General features: G+C 54.2%; 6 protein-coding genes across 6 annotated transcripts; 4 read left to right on the top strand and 2 right to left on the bottom strand.

The window, feature by feature from the left end:
• Nucleotides 1-767: 767 nt before the first annotated feature.
• Nucleotides 768-1383, bottom strand: G647_02493 (uncharacterized protein; the record flags this gene model as incomplete). The annotated part of the gene is made up of 3 exons (XM_008726842.1): nt 768-941; nt 997-1077; nt 1135-1383. 3 exons carry the CDS (start codon nt 1381-1383, stop codon nt 768-770), a joined length of 504 nt encoding a protein of 167 aa, XP_008725064.1.
• Nucleotides 1384-4080: 2697 nt separating this feature from the next.
• On the top strand, nt 4081-5920 carry G647_02492 (uncharacterized protein; the record flags this gene model as incomplete). Its single annotated transcript, XM_008726841.1, has 4 exons — nt 4081-4465; nt 4542-4873; nt 4956-5077; nt 5131-5920. 4 exons carry the CDS (start codon nt 4081-4083, stop codon nt 5918-5920), a joined length of 1629 nt encoding a protein of 542 aa, XP_008725063.1.
• A 492-nt stretch (nt 5921-6412) lies between these two features.
• G647_02491 (ribosomal RNA small subunit methyltransferase NEP1) lies at nt 6413-7310 on the top strand (the record flags this gene model as incomplete). Its single annotated transcript, XM_008726840.1, has 2 exons — nt 6413-6775; nt 6834-7310. The coding sequence occupies 2 exons, from the start codon at nt 6413-6415 to the stop codon at nt 7308-7310; spliced, it is 840 nt and encodes a 279-aa protein (XP_008725062.1).
• Nucleotides 7311-9152: 1842 nt separating this feature from the next.
• G647_02490 (uncharacterized protein) lies at nt 9153-11123 on the top strand (the record flags this gene model as incomplete). The annotated part of the gene is made up of 2 exons (XM_008726839.1): nt 9153-10735; nt 10793-11123. 2 exons carry the CDS (start codon nt 9153-9155, stop codon nt 11121-11123), a joined length of 1914 nt encoding a protein of 637 aa, XP_008725061.1.
• A 774-nt stretch (nt 11124-11897) lies between these two features.
• On the bottom strand, nt 11898-13889 carry G647_02489 (uncharacterized protein; the record flags this gene model as incomplete). Its single annotated transcript, XM_008726838.1, has 1 exon — nt 11898-13889. One exon carries the CDS (start codon nt 13887-13889, stop codon nt 11898-11900), a length of 1992 nt encoding a protein of 663 aa, XP_008725060.1.
• A 1497-nt stretch (nt 13890-15386) lies between these two features.
• Nucleotides 15387-18953, top strand: G647_02488 (uncharacterized protein; the record flags this gene model as incomplete). Its single annotated transcript, XM_008726837.1, has 2 exons — nt 15387-18445; nt 18692-18953. The coding sequence occupies 2 exons, from the start codon at nt 15387-15389 to the stop codon at nt 18951-18953; spliced, it is 3321 nt and encodes a 1106-aa protein (XP_008725059.1).
• Nucleotides 18954-19035: the final 82 nt, after the last annotated feature.

The following is a 19035-nucleotide window of genomic DNA, read 5'->3' as shown; positions in this document are numbered from 1 at the left end:
AAGCGTGCGCAGTCTTGAGCGGACACACCAGCAGCCTCTATGCGGGTGACGTTGGTGATGAGTGTGGCAGAAAAAAAGCGGACTGAGGCAGGTAAGTAAACAGAGTCGATCGGATAGTGGAAAGGGATGAGCTGGCGGCCTGCGCTTCAAAAAATGGGTACGCAGTAGGATCAGTTCACGAATAAGCGGGCAGTAAACCGGAGTGTTTAACTGAAGCAGTGGTGTTTACAGTGTCCCTGAACGGTGCATGTTCCTTCTCGGCGGCGCAGGATGCACGAGGCGGTTCAATGGGGAGACGCGTTGCCCCGCCGTCGCCCATCGCGTCCAAAACAGCCAACCTCAGCCCCGACAGCATCCCCGCATTAGTGCAGTTTCATCTTCCCTTCTGACGGGGCCATGTTTGAGATCAACCAAGATCGGGACTCGTACTTCTACGAGGTACGAGTGCCCAGTACAGTTCGTCTGGGCGTTGATGGCCAGGTTATTTCCAATTCCTGACATCTTCTCTCCGGGAAGCATTCAAGAATAGGTAGATTCCTGTATCATGTCCAAGGCCTCTATCCTTCGGCGGGAGGCAGACAGCCGGAACCCAACAGCTTCCACAATGAGTTCCAGGCGTGGTGGGATATTTCTCACGTCGTTGGCCACCATTTTGTGAAAAGATCTGATTTTGCCACACGGATAATGGACGTCCTGGATAGCAAGCCACCTCAGGCCGGTCTAACCATCATGTCAGTATTTCTTTGCTACGAATGGACAGCCTTCGCTTACCCAAACCACTGCGACGACATTTTTCCGATCGCGTAAATGTGGTTGACGTCGCTTCGCAGACCGATCAGCCGGACCCTAACAGCGGAGCCCTTCTCGATCACGTCGCCGGAGTTGTTGGAATACTGCGGAGGGGTGGCATCTGGGTTGTATCGCATATCAGGTGGAATATGCTTTTCACCATGTCAATACAAGCTGGGTCCTTGGAGCATGCTCGTCACGACCTACCAGCTTCGAGACAAACACCGTCAGCGGGCCAGCTTCGCAGAAGACTCCTTGTGGCTTGATGGAATTGACGGCGCAGTCGATCTAAACACGAGCGTCGTCAACACACCGCTTTTGCCAACCATGTGTCACGAGTCCTACCGTCTCTCCTTTGAATGGCTTCCACAAGATTGCGCGGTAAAGGATGGTGTAGATCGCTTCACCTAGGCCTGGCACAACCTTCCCAGGAGAGATGTTGTAGATGTCCATGATGCAGACGATGTAGTATTCTCCATTGCAGCTCCCCTCCAACTCGGCATACAGTTGGTTTTTGAGGATCCCCGTGATATTGGACGCGAAGAAAGAGGGGTGGATTTTCATCTCGCGCTCGAGGTATCGCAGGAAGAACATGGCGGCGGCGGGCTCTCGGTAACCTGTTAACCCCGATGGATGATTGCAGATGTTAGAGATGAGAGCAGTTCAGCTGCCTTCGAGTCGCGCGGCCTCAATTCATCCTCTTGTTTCGAAGAGCGCACCAGTCGCTGTGAGTCCGTCTTGCTGGGCGCAGATACGGTTCATATAAGCATATGTCAGCGGAAGGATGCAGCAGCGCAATCAATGGGCTTAATATTGAGAAGCAGGATCAATCGCTTTGTAGTCTGCTGTTGTTGGTGCTTGGATACGCGACACATCTGTTCGCTGCGCCAGACAAAAGAATTCATTGCCTGGTCACTAGCACCGCTAGCGTGGACTGAGTCACGCGACTCAGGGTAAGCAGCGCGGCCCACACAACGCGAGTCAGTGAGTCTGAAACTGCACAAGTCACTTAACAGTGGTGACAGAGTTTCTGCTCATCAGCTCAATGGTGAGACAGTCACCTTAGAATGCAGTTGCACTAAGCCTGGAGGACGCCGACACCCGGAAGTCTCCAGGCATAGAATCAAGAGGACTTTGAACTTCTAGTAAGGTACTTTGCTCCTGAGAGACACACGTGGTCATGACAACCTCCTTCCAGCATCTTTCAGTTTGATATCGCTTCCTCATCGATCATATCACGCACTGGGTTTCTACTTGCCATAATAGCAGATTCTGTCCGGGAATGGAATCCCATACAAAATGACCATTTCAGAATCAACTTCCTCATTGTGATCCAGCATGCCATGTCCATCCTAATCTGCACAAGAGCGACTCCTGATCCATTGCAACGAGGATATCTGTCAGCCGAGTCTGGTCTCTCGTCTGACGATGAGGCGATCTGATCATTGGGCAATAAGACAAATTCAACCTTCGATCATACAGGCACACGCATACAAGGCTCGGGCTGCAACAGTAGCTTTCTTGTTGGTGTGGGTGTTTGTGACAGTTCTCTCACGAGTCGTCCAGTAAGCGCAATCGACGCGCAAGCTCTCGCTTCGGCGATGTCTGACCGTGATTCTACCGGGAGCTTCATGGAAGATACCCGGCAAGTGGGAGTATACTCACCACAGTTTTGGTATAAGTATGCCCACAGATCCACTGCCATCTAATTTGTGATTCTTAGGCCAGAGCTATATATGTGTCATGCGTTCGACCTTCGACTACTCACAGCCCTGGGGATTGCACTTCTGAAGACTATGATGCGACCCGAGTCCATCAAGCAGCCGTGAGACAGATCTTCTCGCAAAGGAAACAATTATCGAAAGGTCACCGAGAAATTCTCTCGATCATTGACGTGTGGGTAGCATTGCCCCACTGCGGCATACAGAATTCCATATTGGAAAGTCGTATTCCGGCGCACGCACATGCAAGCATTCTATAAGTTCCTGCCGGAAGTACGACAGCTGGACTTTCTCAAGGACAACACCACAAGTTCCAAACAAATACTATGCCAGATACACGACGATACTCGAGAACCTGTCACCACAACATAGTTGTTGACCACGACTTTATCGCGAGAGGAGCGTCTTCGGTACGACGTCGTCTTATGGCTGCACCGATTCGGCATGGCACCATTGGTGCAACTTCTAAAGTTCTTTATCGATACGACCCTCGCCACATGCCAGTCAACTCTTCCCACGGCCATCAAGGACCGAAGTCGTTTGATATTTGTCACTGGGGCACCAGGAATATCTGTGTTTCCGGGTGCTCTATTTCGATGATGTTTCTTGTCCACCAATTCCGCACGAGCGTATCGCGGCTATCTTCAAAAAGTCGTGAAACTTACGCAACGCTGTTTGGTTGGAGAAGCGGAAGTGGAAGCGGAAGCGGTGCTTTTGTTGCTTTTCATGCGCAGCTTCCATGAGCACAGAACTGGAAAGCCGATTCAGACGAGGAGTCTAGTAGAATACTACGGCAGCAATGGGCCGCTCGGGCACGTGGGTCAATCGCCTGCGCTTCGGTTCGCATGCCTTGAACCTGGAAGGTGAGGATGCTATTTGTCATGGTGGGGTTGCGACACATTCTGGAAATGTAAAACGGAGATTGAATCGCTGTCTTTGTCTTGGTCTGGAGATGGACGAGTACCCCCAAAATGCATTCCAAATTTGAGTCCAACTGCGAACTCAGTGGCCGTCAACGCAATGTACGATCAACAGGGAGGTCCTGCATCTGCCGGTGCTAACGAGATCTTCAGGAGTATTTTCTTGGTGAAGGGGATTGGTGAGTCGGAGGATCAATGCTGACCTTATATGGAAGGCAAAACCCTCCCTATTGCATGCAGAAGACGGCTCGGGCCAACGCAAGCCTTCATCGTCAGAATGCAGGGCTCGTCACCTAGCTCGTTGTCGCCGCAATAAGGTTACAACGACGAAGCCAGATTTTCCCTCCTCGCTCGTCCTCGAGGTTTATCAAGTGATTCTGCTTATCACAACCCGTCCACTTAAACGCACTCCTCACTTGTCCAGCAAGCCAGGGGACTTGGCAAGGGAGTAAATGCGTCATTCGTCATTAGTCATGGCCTCTTCTCTGCGTCAGGAGATTTCCAATCAGCTACCACGGACTGAAGACGCGGCTCAAAAGTGTAAAGCCAAATACCTATGCGGCCGTGCACAGTCCCCAAGACTTCATACATTGAGCGCGCAAAAGGACTTTCCCACGACGGGATGACAGTATAACGTCGAGTCTATCAATATGGTGCGCTTCAAGATGTACCGACACGACGACGCGGCACCTGATGGGAGTTCGCACTCTGGGGAGCCTTCACCACTCGAAGCCAATGCTACGTTCATCAACATCACACATCCAGCTCAACGCCAGGATGCGGCAACCCGGAAGAAAGTAGCCCAGTACATCGGAGTCAATTTTCGAAATCGTTCGAAGCCTATGGCGAGGAGAGAAGCCAATGGCTCCGGCCCAAAGCCAGGTAACTCAAAGCCACCATCCCAGAGACAACTGCGCGCAAGAGGAGCTCCAATCCGAGACTGGATCGATCGGGACCAGCACGGGTTGAGGTCAGACCCATTTACATCGTATCCCATCCGATCACAGGACTGGCTTCCAGAGGTGGTGGACTTCTGTAAGTCTTCTTCGGGTGGGGTCTAGTCCACCATATTGAATGGAGCACACAGAACTAACACCCTTGGCTTCTCCAGTCTTGAATGCATACGGTCCAACGCACCTTCTCAGGCGCACAGCAACAGGTGGTCCCAGGAGGTATCAAAGGCCCCCCGAAAGCACGACAGAAACCTCGCCTGTACACCAGTATTTTCAGTATAGCCTGGAACATCCTGTCATGTTTGAAGCCCTGATCGCACTATCGTTATCCAATCTGCGGATCCATCACTGGGAGCAGGGTCAGGTCGACAAGGAGACGGCGTACCACTATGGCAATGTCTTGAGTACCCTCCAGCGGACGTTGGGGGAAGGTGACGGTTACCGCGAGACCGCCGTTCTCTGGACGATCCTTGCACTCCTCGAGTTAGAGGTATGTGAGGTAGCCTAACGGCCTTACCGGTCTCGACAGTGGATCAGCTTGTGTTGGACTGACAAAGACTGGTCTGGGATAGTATCTGGCAGGCAACATGACCGCGTTCGAGGCCCATATCAACGGCTTGCATCGGTTGGTTGATCTGCATGGAGGATTGGCGTACTTTGACAAGTGCAAGTTACTCGGGCCAGCTATCAGAGGGTAAGTGGTAGTCCAGTGTTGAGAATTGCTAATGTTCAGCTCATCTGTCAAAGGGTTCTGGCGCTATGGTACTTCCTTCGCGTTTCAGTCACAAATGACGATCTCACCACAGCGGTCTACAATGAAGCATCCAGCGATCAACATATAATTGCTCCCAATGTCCTCGAAGGGCTTAATGCGGAGGATAGTACCGCTGGACCCGTGCGTTTTGGGGAGGGAATCCTGCGGTTGGTTCAGGAAAGGAGATTGTCCGCACCCGTCTTTGTCCATGCCAGGGACATTTACGACAATTGGCAGGACGTGGACCTATGCCAGAACTCGCCTTACAGTGTCCAGAACGCATTGAACATGGAATTGCGGGAGCGAGGATGGAATCTCCTGGGAAATTGGCTCTTGCCCAATCACGGTGGACTAACATTGGCGGACTACATCCTGTTGATCGGCCTTCAGCACACACTCCTCGACACGACTCACGCAGAGCGATACTCACCGTTCTACCGTCCAGCGGTCATGAGATGGGTCTCATGCTGCTCCAAATTTCTGGACAGGGTCAACCAGCAGTCAGATGCAGCGACAGCAGACTTGCTGATCTGGGTCTGCATTAAGCTGGCTGGGTCGCTGACAGCAACGTTTTTACGAGCCCGTTCAGACTCAGAAGACGATCCTCGGTTCCGATTAGTGATCAAGATGATGAGCAGATATCCAGAGACTGGGGAATGGAGCTCCTTGCAGAAAGTGATCCAGAGGTTCCAATGGCGGGAGGATTGTCTGGCGTTTTGGTACAAGGTTTGGAAGATGGTGGTGGAAAGTGATACTGTAGCTCGCAACGGTTACATTGCCTAACCTGGCTGCTCCTGGCAGTATTCGATTAATACATGTGGGCTTTCGACGTAAGACTGATCCAGCTCCAGCGCCCAAAATGTGAGGGAAGTGTGAGGGATCGATGAGAAAAGACGCCCGTCAGAGATGCAATGCTAACGCCACGTGATCGATGAGTCATCACGCGACTCGGAACGGTGGGAACACGAACAAAACAGACACCAACCGACACAAACGGTGAAGGTTCTCGGCACGGGGTCTAAATTTTGGTCGAGGCATGAAAACCTCCACAGACTCAAATTAATTGACAGATGCTGTTGTCCAACCAGTGTCGCTAGCATCGTCCGTTTGATATCTTTCCACAGACCGCTGTCTTCTCTGTATCTTTCTGACTCCTTATCCAACCTTGCTCCCGGATTGAGCCTCGATTCCACGACATCCCCTATAGCCTCGAGACCATGGCTACCAGATCTAACGAAGCCGGCACCAAGAGAAAGCGGTCGAGTATGTCCAACCATGTGGAGTTCAACACACAGTCCTGCGGAGATACTCCGCGAGTTCCGCCCAAGTTTCAAGACTTCTCGTTCTCTTGTGATTCTTGACTCACCTCTTTCTGCAGGGACACAGTCTCTCCCTGCGCCCGAGCTTCCTCGGCTCATCGCTGAGCAACATGTCCCCATAGCGTCGACAGACAAGGACACGAAGCGGCTGATTGTGGTTCTCTCAAATGCTTCCCTCGAGACATACCGAGCCGCCCACAGCGGGAAGCCTGGGGGCAAGGAAGAAAAATATTCGCTGCTAAACAGCGATGAACATATTGGTGTTATGCGAAAGATGGGGCGAGACATAAGTGACGCCCGGCCGGATATCACGCATCAGGTGGCTATACATCCCACATGCGAGCACCCCGTCATGGCGAGCTGACTTCAACGTCCAGTGCCTGCTCACACTCCTGGACTCTCCCATCAACAAGGCCGGCAAGCTCCAGATCTACATCCACACCGCTCAAGGCGTTTTGATCGAGGTCAGCCCAACCGTCCGCATCCCTAGAACGTTCAAGCGATTTGCTGGTCTGATGGTCCAACTCCTCCACAAACTGTCAATACGATCGGTCAATTCGCAAGAGAAGCTTCTCAAAGTCATCAAGAACCCCATCACGGACCACCTGCCACCAAATTGCCGGAAGGTCACCTTAAGTTTCGACGCAGATGTCGTCCGCGTCCGGGATTATGTCGACACCCTCGGCGCCACGGAGAGCATCTGTGTCTTCGTGGGAGCCATGGCCAAAGGCAAAGACGATTTCGCCGACGCTTTCAAGGACGAAGCCATCAGTATCAGCAACTACAGTCTCTCGGCAAGTATTGCCTGTAGCAAGTTCTGTCACGCTTGCGAAGACTCTTGGGGCATAATCTGAGCACGTTCCTCGGGCCGCAGAGGTAATGCCAGCCGCTCCAAGTCTCCTAACGTCATTAGGTTTTGTCCTCCTTTCCAGCACACGGGCAGTTCTTGCAGATTGGGCTCGATCATAACATCTTGCCTCGATCTGCAATGCACTGCCCCCACGGTCAGTGTTAGCATTGGGGAGTGTTGGATCTGGCGTTTGTTTTCACAACAAGACATAACATGGTTCAACAACCCTCAAGGCGATATTTCATTTGAAAGATTCGTCGTGTTACCCCGTAGGTGCATGTCAACCTGCCCTACATGTCGTCAATCCTGTCCATAGGAAGTCAAAACATAATGCATGATGAGCTTGGGTTTTTGGGAGTGGCGACAGTCCTGGCAACTCCTATCTGGTTCCAGAAAAAAGTACAATGGATCATTAGACAAGTCAGCGAAGAAAAGTGCAATGGATTTGATTCGGGGCTTCGACATGTATATGCCACTAAACACTGCTTCAACTTTGAGGTCAGGATCGCGACTGTGCGCTTGCAGAGTCCTTTCAGCCGCTCGTTGTTGGGACAACGTGGCACACGACCTGGGCATGCACAAGTTGGCCGCATTGCATGAGATGCTGTCGGCCTACTGTTGGTGTGGTACCACGTCCAAGAGACGTGATCGACACTTGAGCCTCGTTCATCTCGCACCGCATACGCCGTCCATTTCCGTGGGTCCGTAGAAGCGTGACAGAATGCCAGGTAAATGGTAGGTGAATGCCAGGTGAGTTGTACCTGAAGAGGGAAAACTCCATGCACTGGCGCCCGACGTAGTCGCGACGGGCCGTCATCGGACCAACCAGGGATCATCTCCATTGGCCGGCCCCGCTTTCTCTTCCGCGCGCAAATCCCCGACGCCAATCAACGGCAGACAAAACACCATAATTCGAACGACTTTGTCTTCGTAGGCACCACCAGGCCCGACAATTCCTGCGAGCGCCACCTCTCCCCCATGCGGGCCTTCGACGTGGCATATTCTGCACCGAACTATTTCATTGCATCGTCGTTTCCATTCGTTGCCACCAACAACATCTGGACGATCTCCTCGCCTCACCCAGATGCAGCATGCATCCTCCTTCCACCCCCGTGGCGCCTTACCTCTCAGTGAGGTGCCCATACACCCTCTGCATCTACTGCGGTCAGGCGCCTAGTTTCGGCTGCTGCTCCCTCGTCACTGTCAGTGGCCGTGGCGCAGGTACCCAGCTCGAGCATCAGATCACGGAGTCACTCCCTTGACATGCGCTCTTTACCCGCTAGTTCTCATGAACTGTTTTCCGGTAAATGGGTGATCATCACACGACCTGTAGCGAATAAAGGTCCGGACTCATACCCGTCACTGTGGATTTATCTGCGGATTCCTAGGCGAACCTGGATCCTCTCGTCGTTGCTTAAAAGCTGCATCTCGGCTTGTTTCTTATGTCACTACCATTGCAAACTGACCTGCATATCCTCGTTTCTAGATCAAAGATATTCGGCCTCACCGCAGCTGGGTCCTCGTCTCCCGCCTCATCGCCTACAATCCCGAATAGGATTCGATCACGGTGACACAGGCCGTGGCGTATCATCACATCCAGACTGCGAGTCCACAGTCTCGCCAAGACTCGTCCAAGATAAACACGCTGCGAAGTGGAAGGTATATTGGGGACACTTCAGATTGCATATACTGGTCTCGATCATCAGAAGCACAGGCACACCTCTTTTTTCCATATCATCCCAGTTTAGCACCATCAACAGCACTTCCACCTTGTTCCATACTGTCCAACACTCAGCCTCGCTTCCACACTCCCGCCGCTTTGCGACCGCGACACATCAACAATCCGATGCCTTCCTCGATCACACTTACCGTCAGCCACCTCCCAACGTCCACTTCGTTCTTCCTCTCCGCGCTCCAACCCCTAGGCTACGTCTTCCGGGGCCGACAGGAACACACAATTGGTTTCGGTCCGGAATATCCACCTAACACGCCCGCAGACTTCTGGATTACGCAGGAGATCCCGGGTGTGCCGGCTGGTGCCGCTCATGTGGCTTTCCCCGCCGCCTCGCGAGCCGATGTTCAAGAATTCTTCGTCGCTGCCCTAAAAGCTGGGGGGAAAATCCATGGCGAGCCATGTCAGCGGGATAGTACGGGGTACTATTCAGCGGCCGTGATTGACTTTGACGGCAACTCGATTGAGGCGGTCTACAGGCCGGGACCGATAGGTGAAGCAAACAAGGAGAATGTCGACGGCAGGAGTATGGTGTCCCATCGAACCGGAAGTGTCAAAGCACCTTCAACTGCAGCACCGGCCAAAAGCGTCGTCTCCCAAGCAAGAAGCAAAGCGCCCACTACAGCTGCACCAGCCCAAAGTGTCGTCTCTCAAGCGAAGAGCCAAGCGGCATCTCAGATGTCGGCAGCATCGACAAAAACACCCGAACAGACGCAGCCACAGCCAAAACCCTCAGGCGATGTTCTCAATACGTTGATCAACGAAGCCCGCAGCGCAGCCAACGTGGCACGCGACCTTGTCAGCAGTTTCAAAGGCAATGTTTCGTCGCCGCCATCAGTACCTACCAACACGGCAACAGGTGGTGGAAGCGGAGCGGGTGAAGCCATCGTCGGTACCCTTCTCGGTGTGGCCGCCGGTGCAGCCTTGCACTATGCTTTTAGCAACCGCTCAAAGGACACCTCCTCGGACGATGATCGTGACTCACATAAATTCCAACCCCGTCGCCCGTCCGTGGTTGGTCGAAGCGTGACTGAGCCCCCTGCTATTCTGCGTCCCGTGTACTCCTCCGCGCCCTCCGACTACCACGCAGGTTACGTTGGAGGAGGCTTCCAGCGAGCCATCGAACCCGCTCCCTCAGCATTGACATACTCATCTCGCAACCACGACGATCAGAAATTAATCACCATGCAGGATAACGAACCTAGTCCTCCTGCACCCACGGCAATTACTCACCACAGTCACGCATCCCCAAAGTCCGATTACGCAAGTACAATCCGACCCGCGTCAGTGACCCGGCGAATGAGCCTGGACTCCGGCTTCGGCCCCGGTCCCCGTGATATCGAAGTCGCGTCGCACGCCTCCTCGAAAGCATCCCGCCACTCAAAGAAGAGCGGTGCGCCACCGCCAACGAGCTACCGCGCCCCCACCGTGTTGACGGAAAAGATATCCAAAGTGTCCAGCGCAAAAGGTGACGGCAATGAAGATTCACGCTCCCGAGCAAGCAGTCTCACCCGCCTGGGCCGGAGTCTCTCCCAAGCAAGCCGCTCTCGAGCCGGCGGTAACACGCCGAGGTCAAGGTCTCAATCTCGTCACAGCACACGCTCCCGCCGCGACGATTTCGAAGCCGTCCAGGGCGAGGTCGAAGAGGCAGAAACCGTGCTCCACGTGGCAGGGTCGGTGCATAAGAGCAGTACCGCGTATCACGGCTCGAGCGGTGGTTCCAAAGCCGGTTCCAAAGCACCCAGTCGCGCCAGCTCGAAACATTCCCGTGCCCGGGATCCAGCCGAGTACCCGCTCCCGCCGTCGAGGGCTGCCACGTGGACTGGTTCCGACGCGGGCAGGTCCTTCGTCTCTGCGAGGTCGAATTTCGGACCCAACGGAAGAGTCGACGCCCCGAGGACAGTCATTGGGAGATTGAGGGGCGAACAGGTCGAGAAGGCCGACACGGCGAGCGTCGTGAGCAAGCAGAAGGAGTTGAAGGATCTGGACGTCACGGACCGGGAGGTTGGCCCAGAGGATAGCGTTAGCCAGATCAGTGTCGAGTCAAGGAGGAGTCGGCGGAGCAAAGCAAGCACTAGGAGGTAGGAGATATGATGTGATGGCATGGCATGGCATGGCATGGGGAGCGTCGCATTGCATTGCATCGGAGTGAAGCCGTCATGCGTCATGTCCAGGAGATGCACTTACACATATATCCACCCAGCTGGATCCGAAAACCAGCATTCCGGTGGGTGTGCGTACACTACACCGTATTAGGCATGCATAATTGAAACGAGAGAGAGGGAACATATACTTCGAATCCGTATTAACGAGGACACTGCATTGAAATATTGAGATATCGGCACAAACGTCTCGTTCTGGTCGACGCCATGAGGTACCGAGTACGGCAGAAAAATATGTCTTGAATCGCTACTCAATACGACTCGCTCGAGGAGAGTATGTTTCCTTCCCTCCGAAGGCCTTCCGAGCGTCGCACCTACGGAGGCCCGCCTGACATGGACATGAAAGTAGTTGGAAGACAAACGACCCTGGACCCACGTCCGTCCCCTCAGTAGATCTGGTGGCGACCTCAGGAGGACGTTTCCGACGAAGGATCTGCAAAAAGGATATTAGGCAAAAAAAAAAAGCGCTCAGGAACCTTCAAGTGGCATGAGCATGCGTGGCGAAAAGATTGAGGCGACTCCCAGGCTTGCAAGCGCACCACTGACTGACCATGCTGTACGCGAACACAGACACCCAAAGCACTGGGGTACGCACTTAGAGTACAGTACAGCAGGCAACAGGGTGAGCTTGGTTTGATCTCATTCATTCACCTTCCCCTTCACTATCGCCCAGCACGGTACAGAGTACACGGTAAGTTCATGGCACGACGAATCCTAGTTCATCCCTCCGATCGTCCGTCAAGCGGCCCCACTCCAGCAGCAGGCGGAAGAAATAACACTCCATGTCCTCCTTCCGGAGCACCTTTGCCGCCCACTCGCGACCGGCCTCCGCAATCATCTCGCCCTCGGCGTCGTGGCCCTTCCACCAGATCTTCTGCCCCCACATTGTGCCGTCCACGCCGGCAAAGTACGCGAGCGTCGACCACACGCTGTGGAGCCGTGTGTCCTGCGGCACAAAGTGTAGCCACGCGGTGAGGCGGGAGTCGTACCACTCGCGGAACAACGCCGTCTTGAACGGCAGGCTGTGCGACTGGAGGAAGGGGAGGAAGCGGCCCGAGAAGCCCGCGCCGTCGAGATCGAACAGGTACTTGAACCCCCAGTGCGCTTGGAAGTCCGAGGGCGGGAGTAGGGCAAACTCGGCCTTTTGATCGTCGCAGTCGTGGCCGCCGCAGCGGGCGATAAAGTCCACGATCGCAATATCTGTGGTTAAGCCCAGTTGTTTGACTGCGGGGCCTGGAAGGGTCTGGTACTTGTACTTGGTGTGATCGGCGGGATTGGGGAGGAGGATGGTCACCTTGTCGTGCGGGTGCGTGGTTAGGTTGTGGGACATGTGCACGAGGCGTTGGCGTGTCATGCCGCGCCAGGCGGCGCTTTCGGAGGAGACACCCTCGGAAGTCGCCCCGCGCCAGAACAACACGTTCTTCTTGGCAGAGAATGGCGGGTCCGGGAAGCCCGGGTTGGCGTCTTCGGTGCCGGGTGTGCCACTTGGGGGAACGGGCTTATAGACCACTTTGTCCATGTAGTTCCAGGCAGAAGGGTAGAGAATATCGTTGTAGCCGTGTGGTTTGGACTGCGAGAAGACAGGCATAAGCTGATACGAGGCTTTGAATGCCGCGGGGGAGAGGTAGAAGCCGTGCAAATGCGCCATGTCGGGTTGATGGCAGATGTCTGCGGCGTCCGTCCAGTTGGCGAGGAACTGGCCCAAGGAATGAGGCGCCACGCAAGGGCCGCAGAGGTGCGAGTGGGATGAAATGTGCGGAGAGCTCCTTGCTAGCGATGAGGGAGGACAGCCCGCTGAGCCGAACGTGCGGAAGCTGTTGCGCCACGAATTTTCACGGAAGACGGTTTCCCTATATTCATGCTCGGGGATTGGCAGCCAGCCAGCTGCGCGGTCGGCAGACCAGCTTGAATGGCCGGTGTTGTCTTGTGATCTGGCTTGTTGGCGAAGATGTTGGATCCGCTCGTACGGAACAGCGACTCTCGACTCGTCGTTCAAGTTGAACGCCAGATCCATGTCGGGCAGGTATTGCGCGAAACTGTTGATGAGGACGGCCACGCCCTCGAGCATCCATCGATGCGTGGGCAGTACATTTTCCTGCACCTTTGCTTCTCCGTTGCGGATGGTGATCCCGGAGATTTCGTTCCACGGATTCGACACCATTTCCCAGGTCTGCCTTCTCAGGTCGGCCGGTGCAATGGCATGAAACGGCAATAGATCGTCATAGATCTGGTCGAACTCGTCAACAATCAGCGCTGATTTGTTCTTCGCAAACTCAAACCAGACGTCGAAGTCAGGCGGAGGACTGCGGTTATATCTCTGCCGGTACCGAGCGACGGTTTCGCCCAGGGAGGCAGTGTCGCCCACGGTCTCAAGGTATCTGTCGTGATGGAGCTTGGCGTCGTACATCAGCATGTCGATAGGGTGGAAATGAGTATAATCTTTCTTCCGCCACGCTGGGGAAAGCAGTATGCACAGGATAATGAAGAGGAAGACTTGACGGGAGTTTCGCATGGGGTCCTTTTCACCCAGAGCTTGTTGGACACGCCGGTATATCCATCTACCGAAGAATATAAGTAGAAAAGCGAAAGTCGTGGTCGAGATTGGCATTGGAGGGAAAGGATTCTTGTGTGACCATATAAACTTGAATGCGGGTATCATAGTCGTCAGGGCGGTAAGGTAAATCGACATATCCAAGGCGCCGTACGTCGTGATCTACTGATATCAGCCTGGGCGCAGCTTTCAGCGTGCACCTACTTACGCAATGTAGAAGCGATATGCACAAAACACACAAAGTGAAAATATGACCAGCCATAGCCAAAATGGTCCCGAACTCCAATGTTGGATATAGGAACAACAGCCAGGGCCTGATTTCGGGTTTGAAAATATACAGAACAGTCGCCACGGTGCACCACACGACTGAAGTGGAGATCATGACGGAGCTCCAGAGAACGACAGATCTCCGTCCTGAAAGACCCCTACCATCTGGTCTAGGGGCATTCTCGTAAGCAATGACAGCAAGGCAGAAGTCCAGCACGAGCGAACCGATCTGCATCAGCGGCACCGTCCTCGGCAAACCAAGGGCCGCAGGGCAGATATATGTCGAATTTGAGGAAGTCCATAATCCTTGGGTGAGGTAACATCCATACGAGAGCATGAAAAGGGAGAACATATGTCGAGTCCGCGGTCTTAGAATGTAATTCCTAAGAGCGGACCTTAGGGACTCGTACACTGAGCTGTCTGGCCTCTCCTCTTGTTGCAGGTCCAGCGAGCGTTGCGACCTGAAAGCATCCCAGACCGCAAGGAGGAATGGTAGGAACACCTCGACGCTGCTTATGGTGCATTCCGTGGCAAGCGAGATGCGGCGGTAGAGCTCAATGCGTACTGAAAGCGAGCAAATGGCCAGGGCGAGCACGGAGACGCGAACCTTCCCATTTTGTTGGGGAGGCGTATTTGAGTGTTCAGCGAGTCTTCCATTCGCCTCGCCCAGTTCTTCTAGAGGTACTGCGGTGTACTGGCCTTTATTTTTCCGAGACTCCGGGATTTGAAACAGTCGAGGTAGTGCGCGGCTTATGCTCGGTAGGGCGGAGGAGCATGCCGTCAGGGCGAGGACGATGGTATGAACCGGGCGGTCGAATGCCGTGGATTCTGGAAGGTAGTGCGCCAGAGATATTGCTGACAGCAACGAAAGGCTGATATAGTCAGTGAAGCGCACGGTAAGAGTAGGGCGCTCACTCCCACCTCAAGCATAGAATGTCGAGATACGCCATAATAAGGGTTCAGGCTCGATGGGATATGTTAGAGGAGCACGCATCAGCAATTTCCTTTTATCCAGCGGCATCGCGTAGTCTGCGCGCTTTGTATGATTCGCATGAGGCCAGCAAGAGGCGAGGAGGGGTTCGTAGTCCCTTTAATCTGTGACCGTTGACTGCCGAGTCCAGTTGGTTGCGCAGGAGCAGGAACCAGGCGAGGCAAGGCTGAGGAAATGGTGAGTGAAGCTTAATTCGGGCAGACCGTCACGTGGCTGGTTTCCCCAGATTTCTGGAAGGAGTAAGTGCGGCGAGCGACAACGGCCAATTTTTGGAGAAAAATGTTCACGGCTTGCCGTCGACGGACTGCTCACTCTCGCAGCATTCTTTCCACTGCCAACCCCATTCTAAGGCGGAGGGTGGCCGGGCAAAGATCAATATGCCTCGCAAAGCCATCGACTCGCGCATCCCGGCGCTGATCCGCAATGGCATCCAGGAGAGGAAGCGCAGTTTCATTGTGGTGGTAGGCGATCGGGCGAAAGACGTGATTGTCCACCTGCACTACATCATGGCCTCGGTCGACGTCAAGCAGAACAAGTCGGTGCTGTGGGCGTACAAGAAAGACCTTCTAGGCTTCACATCCCACCGGAAGAAGCGAGAGACCAAGATCAGGAAGGAGGTCAAACGAGGCATTCGAGACGCCAACACGGAAGATCCCTTCGAGCTTTTCGTGACCCTGCACAACATCCGCTATGTCTACTATAAGGAGACGGATAAGATTCTCGGAAACACATATGGCATGTGCATTCTACAAGACTTCGAGGCGATCACGCCCAACCTGCTGGCGCGCACCGTGGAAACGGTCGAGGGCGGCGGACTGGTCTTGCTTCTGCTCAAAGGCATGAAGAGTCTGAAACAGCTCTATACAATGTCTATGGATGTCCACTCCAGGTATCGCACAGAGGCACACGACGACGTCGTGGCGAGATTCAACGAGAGGTTCATCCTGTCGCTCGGTGTCTGTGAGTCGTGCCTGGTCGTGGATGACGAGATGAATGTGCTGCCTATATCAGGAGGGAAGAATGTACAGCCTTTGCCACCACCGGCTACTGAGGTAGACCGTGTTCGACCGGAGCAGAAGGAGTTGAAGGAGATCAAAGACAGCTTGGCTGACAGCAAGCCGGTCGGACCCCTCGTTGCACTCTCAAAAACCGTCGATCAGGCAAAGGCTCTTCTCACTTTTGTTGATGCCATCTCAGAGAAAACTCTGCGGAGCACAGTCACTCTGACAGCCGCTCGAGGGCGTGGCAAGTCTGCTGCTCTTGGTGTGGCTGTGGCTGCCGCGATAGCTCATGGCTATAGCAACATCTTCATCACTTCTCCCAGTCCCGAGAATCTCAAGACATTGTTCGAGTTCGTCGTAAAAGGATTCGATGCCCTTGAGTACATGGACCACGTCGACTACACGATCCTGCAGTCAACCAATCCAGAGTACAACAAAGCCATTGTGCGAATCAATGTCCACAGACAACATCGGCAGACTATCCAGTACATTCAACCTCAAGACGCCCATGTCCTTGGCCAGGCAGAGCTAGTAGTTATTGATGAAGCAGCCGCTATTCCTCTGCCGCTAGTCCGAAAGCTAATGGGACCATATCTCGTCTTCATGGCTTCCACGATCAACGGCTATGAGGGCACCGGTCGCTCACTCTCCCTCAAGCTCATACAGCAGCTTCGCGAGCAGTCAAGAGGCGCTCCCAGTGTCAATGGCAATGACGTCGAAGTCGCTGACAAAAACACGGGCAAAGCGGCCAAAGACGGCCAGAAGGTTTACTCGGGTGGCCGCTCCCTCCGCGAGATCACTCTCGCAGAGCCAATCCGCTACGCTCCCGGTGACAACGTCGAAAAATGGCTGAACAGACTCCTCTGCCTAGACGCCACGCTGCCCAAATCCAAGGTGAATACTCAAGGCACGCCCCATCCATCAACCTGCGAGCTTGTGCAGGTAAACCGCGACACCCTGTTCTCCTTCCACCCCGTATCAGAGAAATTCCTGCAACAGATGATGGCCCTTTACGTGGCATCGCATTACAAGAACTCACCCAACGATCTGCAACTCATGTCGGATGCACCTGCGCATCAGCTCTTCGTCCTAATCCCACCCATCCCCGAGGACGCGACTAAACTCCCCGAGCCACTGTGCGTCATTCAAGTCGCCCTCGAGGGGCGCATAAGCAAAAATTCCGTTCTGAACAGTCTATCTCGCGGGCAACGAGCCGGCGGGGACTTGATCCCCTGGTTAGTGAGCCAGCAATTTCAGGACAGCGAGTTCGCCGGGCTTTCGGGGAGTCGCGTTGTCAGAATTGCCACAAACCCAGAGTATCTAAACATGGGCTACGGGTCGCGCGCGCTTGAGCTTCTGACGCATTTCTACGAAGGAAAATTCACTTCGCTCTCCGAGAAGGACGAAACCACCATCGAAGACACGGAACACAGCATGACGCGGATCACAGACACTGAGCTGGAATCTTCGACCCTCCTCGCCGATGATATTAAAGTGCGAGACATCCACAGCATGCCCCCTCTCTTCAGCAAACTCTCAGAGCGCAAACCCGACCAACTGGACTACATCGGCGTGTCATACGGCCTAACGCAGCCTTTACACAAATTCTGGAAACGGCACGCCTTTGCGCCCGTCTACCTCCGACAAACGCCCAACGAGTTGACTGGAGAGCATTCATGCGTTATGCTCCGACCGCTTTCAAGCGCCACCGCGACGGACAATTCGTGGCTCAGTGCTTACGCGCTGGATTTCCACCGCCGGTTCCTAACCCTGCTGAGCTACCAGTTCCGCACGTTCGCAAGCGTGCAAGCGCTGAGTATTTCCGAAAGTGCCACCCGTGCGACGAAATTTACAGAAGGGGCGACGTCGAGTACAAGTCCTGTGCAACCGCTCTCGAAACGTGATCTCGACAATTTATTCTCCCCGTTCGACCTCGCGAGGCTGGAATCCTACGCAAACAACCTGCTCGATTACCACGTCGTGCTGGACCTCCTGCCCGCACTGGCGCAGCTGTATTTCACAGGCCGCTTGAAAGCACCGCCCTGTAACGTGGCATTGAGCGGCGTCCAGCAGAGTATTCTGCTGGCCATCGGTCTGCAGAGGAAAGACTTGAGTGATGTGCAAGAGGAACTCAACCTGCCGAGTAATCAGCTGCTGGCGATGTTCGTCAAGGTGATGAGGAAGATAAGCACCGCGCTGAGGGTCGTCGTGGGCGGAGACGTCGAGATGAGTCTGCGCGAAAATGCCGACAACGATGGAGTGCCAGTGCCGGAGCCACATTTGCAAAGCACGAGTGGCAGCAGGGTGCCCATCAAGGCGCCAGATCCCGCTAAGCAAAAGGGCACATACGAAGACGAGGATGAACACGGCGAAGAAATCGATCCGGCGATAAAGGAGAAGCAGCGTGCTTTGATCGACGCATTGCCGCTTGATAGGTATGTCCCGGATTCCCGGTCCTGCCCCTGCAAATCACCAATCCTCCTTATCCACCAACTCTTTAGCTGGCTGCACGTCCGCCCCCTACCTACCATACCAGTCAATCTCAACTCCCTTAGCCTACATTCCTTCTCCATCTAGCTCTCAGTTCCCTTTCCCATCCAGCTCTCAGCTCTACACTCTCAGCTTTCAGCGCCGTGCTGATCAGGTCAACCTAGCTAACAAGAAACCCCCCTCGGTAACAGGTACCAAATCTCCGCCACCGCGGCCGCCGACGATGCGGCATGGGACCAAGCCGAGCGACAAGTCCGCGAAGCCGGCGCCAGCACCGTCGTCAGCGTGAAGAGCGGGCGAGAGAAAGTCAAGAAGCGGAGACTCGATGACGAAGAAGAGGACAGGGATGCCAAGTTGAATGGGGACGATGCATCGAGAGTAGAGAAGCGCAGGGACAAGAAAGACAAGGAGAAGGAGGGGAGGAGAAAGGCGAAGACCAGGCAGAAGGTGTGAGATTGAGAACGAACGCACTTTTTTTTTTTGGCCTGGTGCTGGCTTTTTTTTATTCTGTGCTTATCGTGCGTGAACTGCCCGC

Source organism: Cladophialophora carrionii (genome assembly GCF_000365165.1).
Source record: "Cladophialophora carrionii CBS 160.54 unplaced genomic scaffold supercont1.2, whole genome shotgun sequence".
Lineage (NCBI taxonomy): Eukaryota > Fungi > Ascomycota > Eurotiomycetes > Chaetothyriales > Herpotrichiellaceae > Cladophialophora > Cladophialophora carrionii.
The sequence above is the reverse complement of the archived record's forward strand: the minus strand, read 5'-3'. Positions and strand labels throughout refer to the sequence as shown.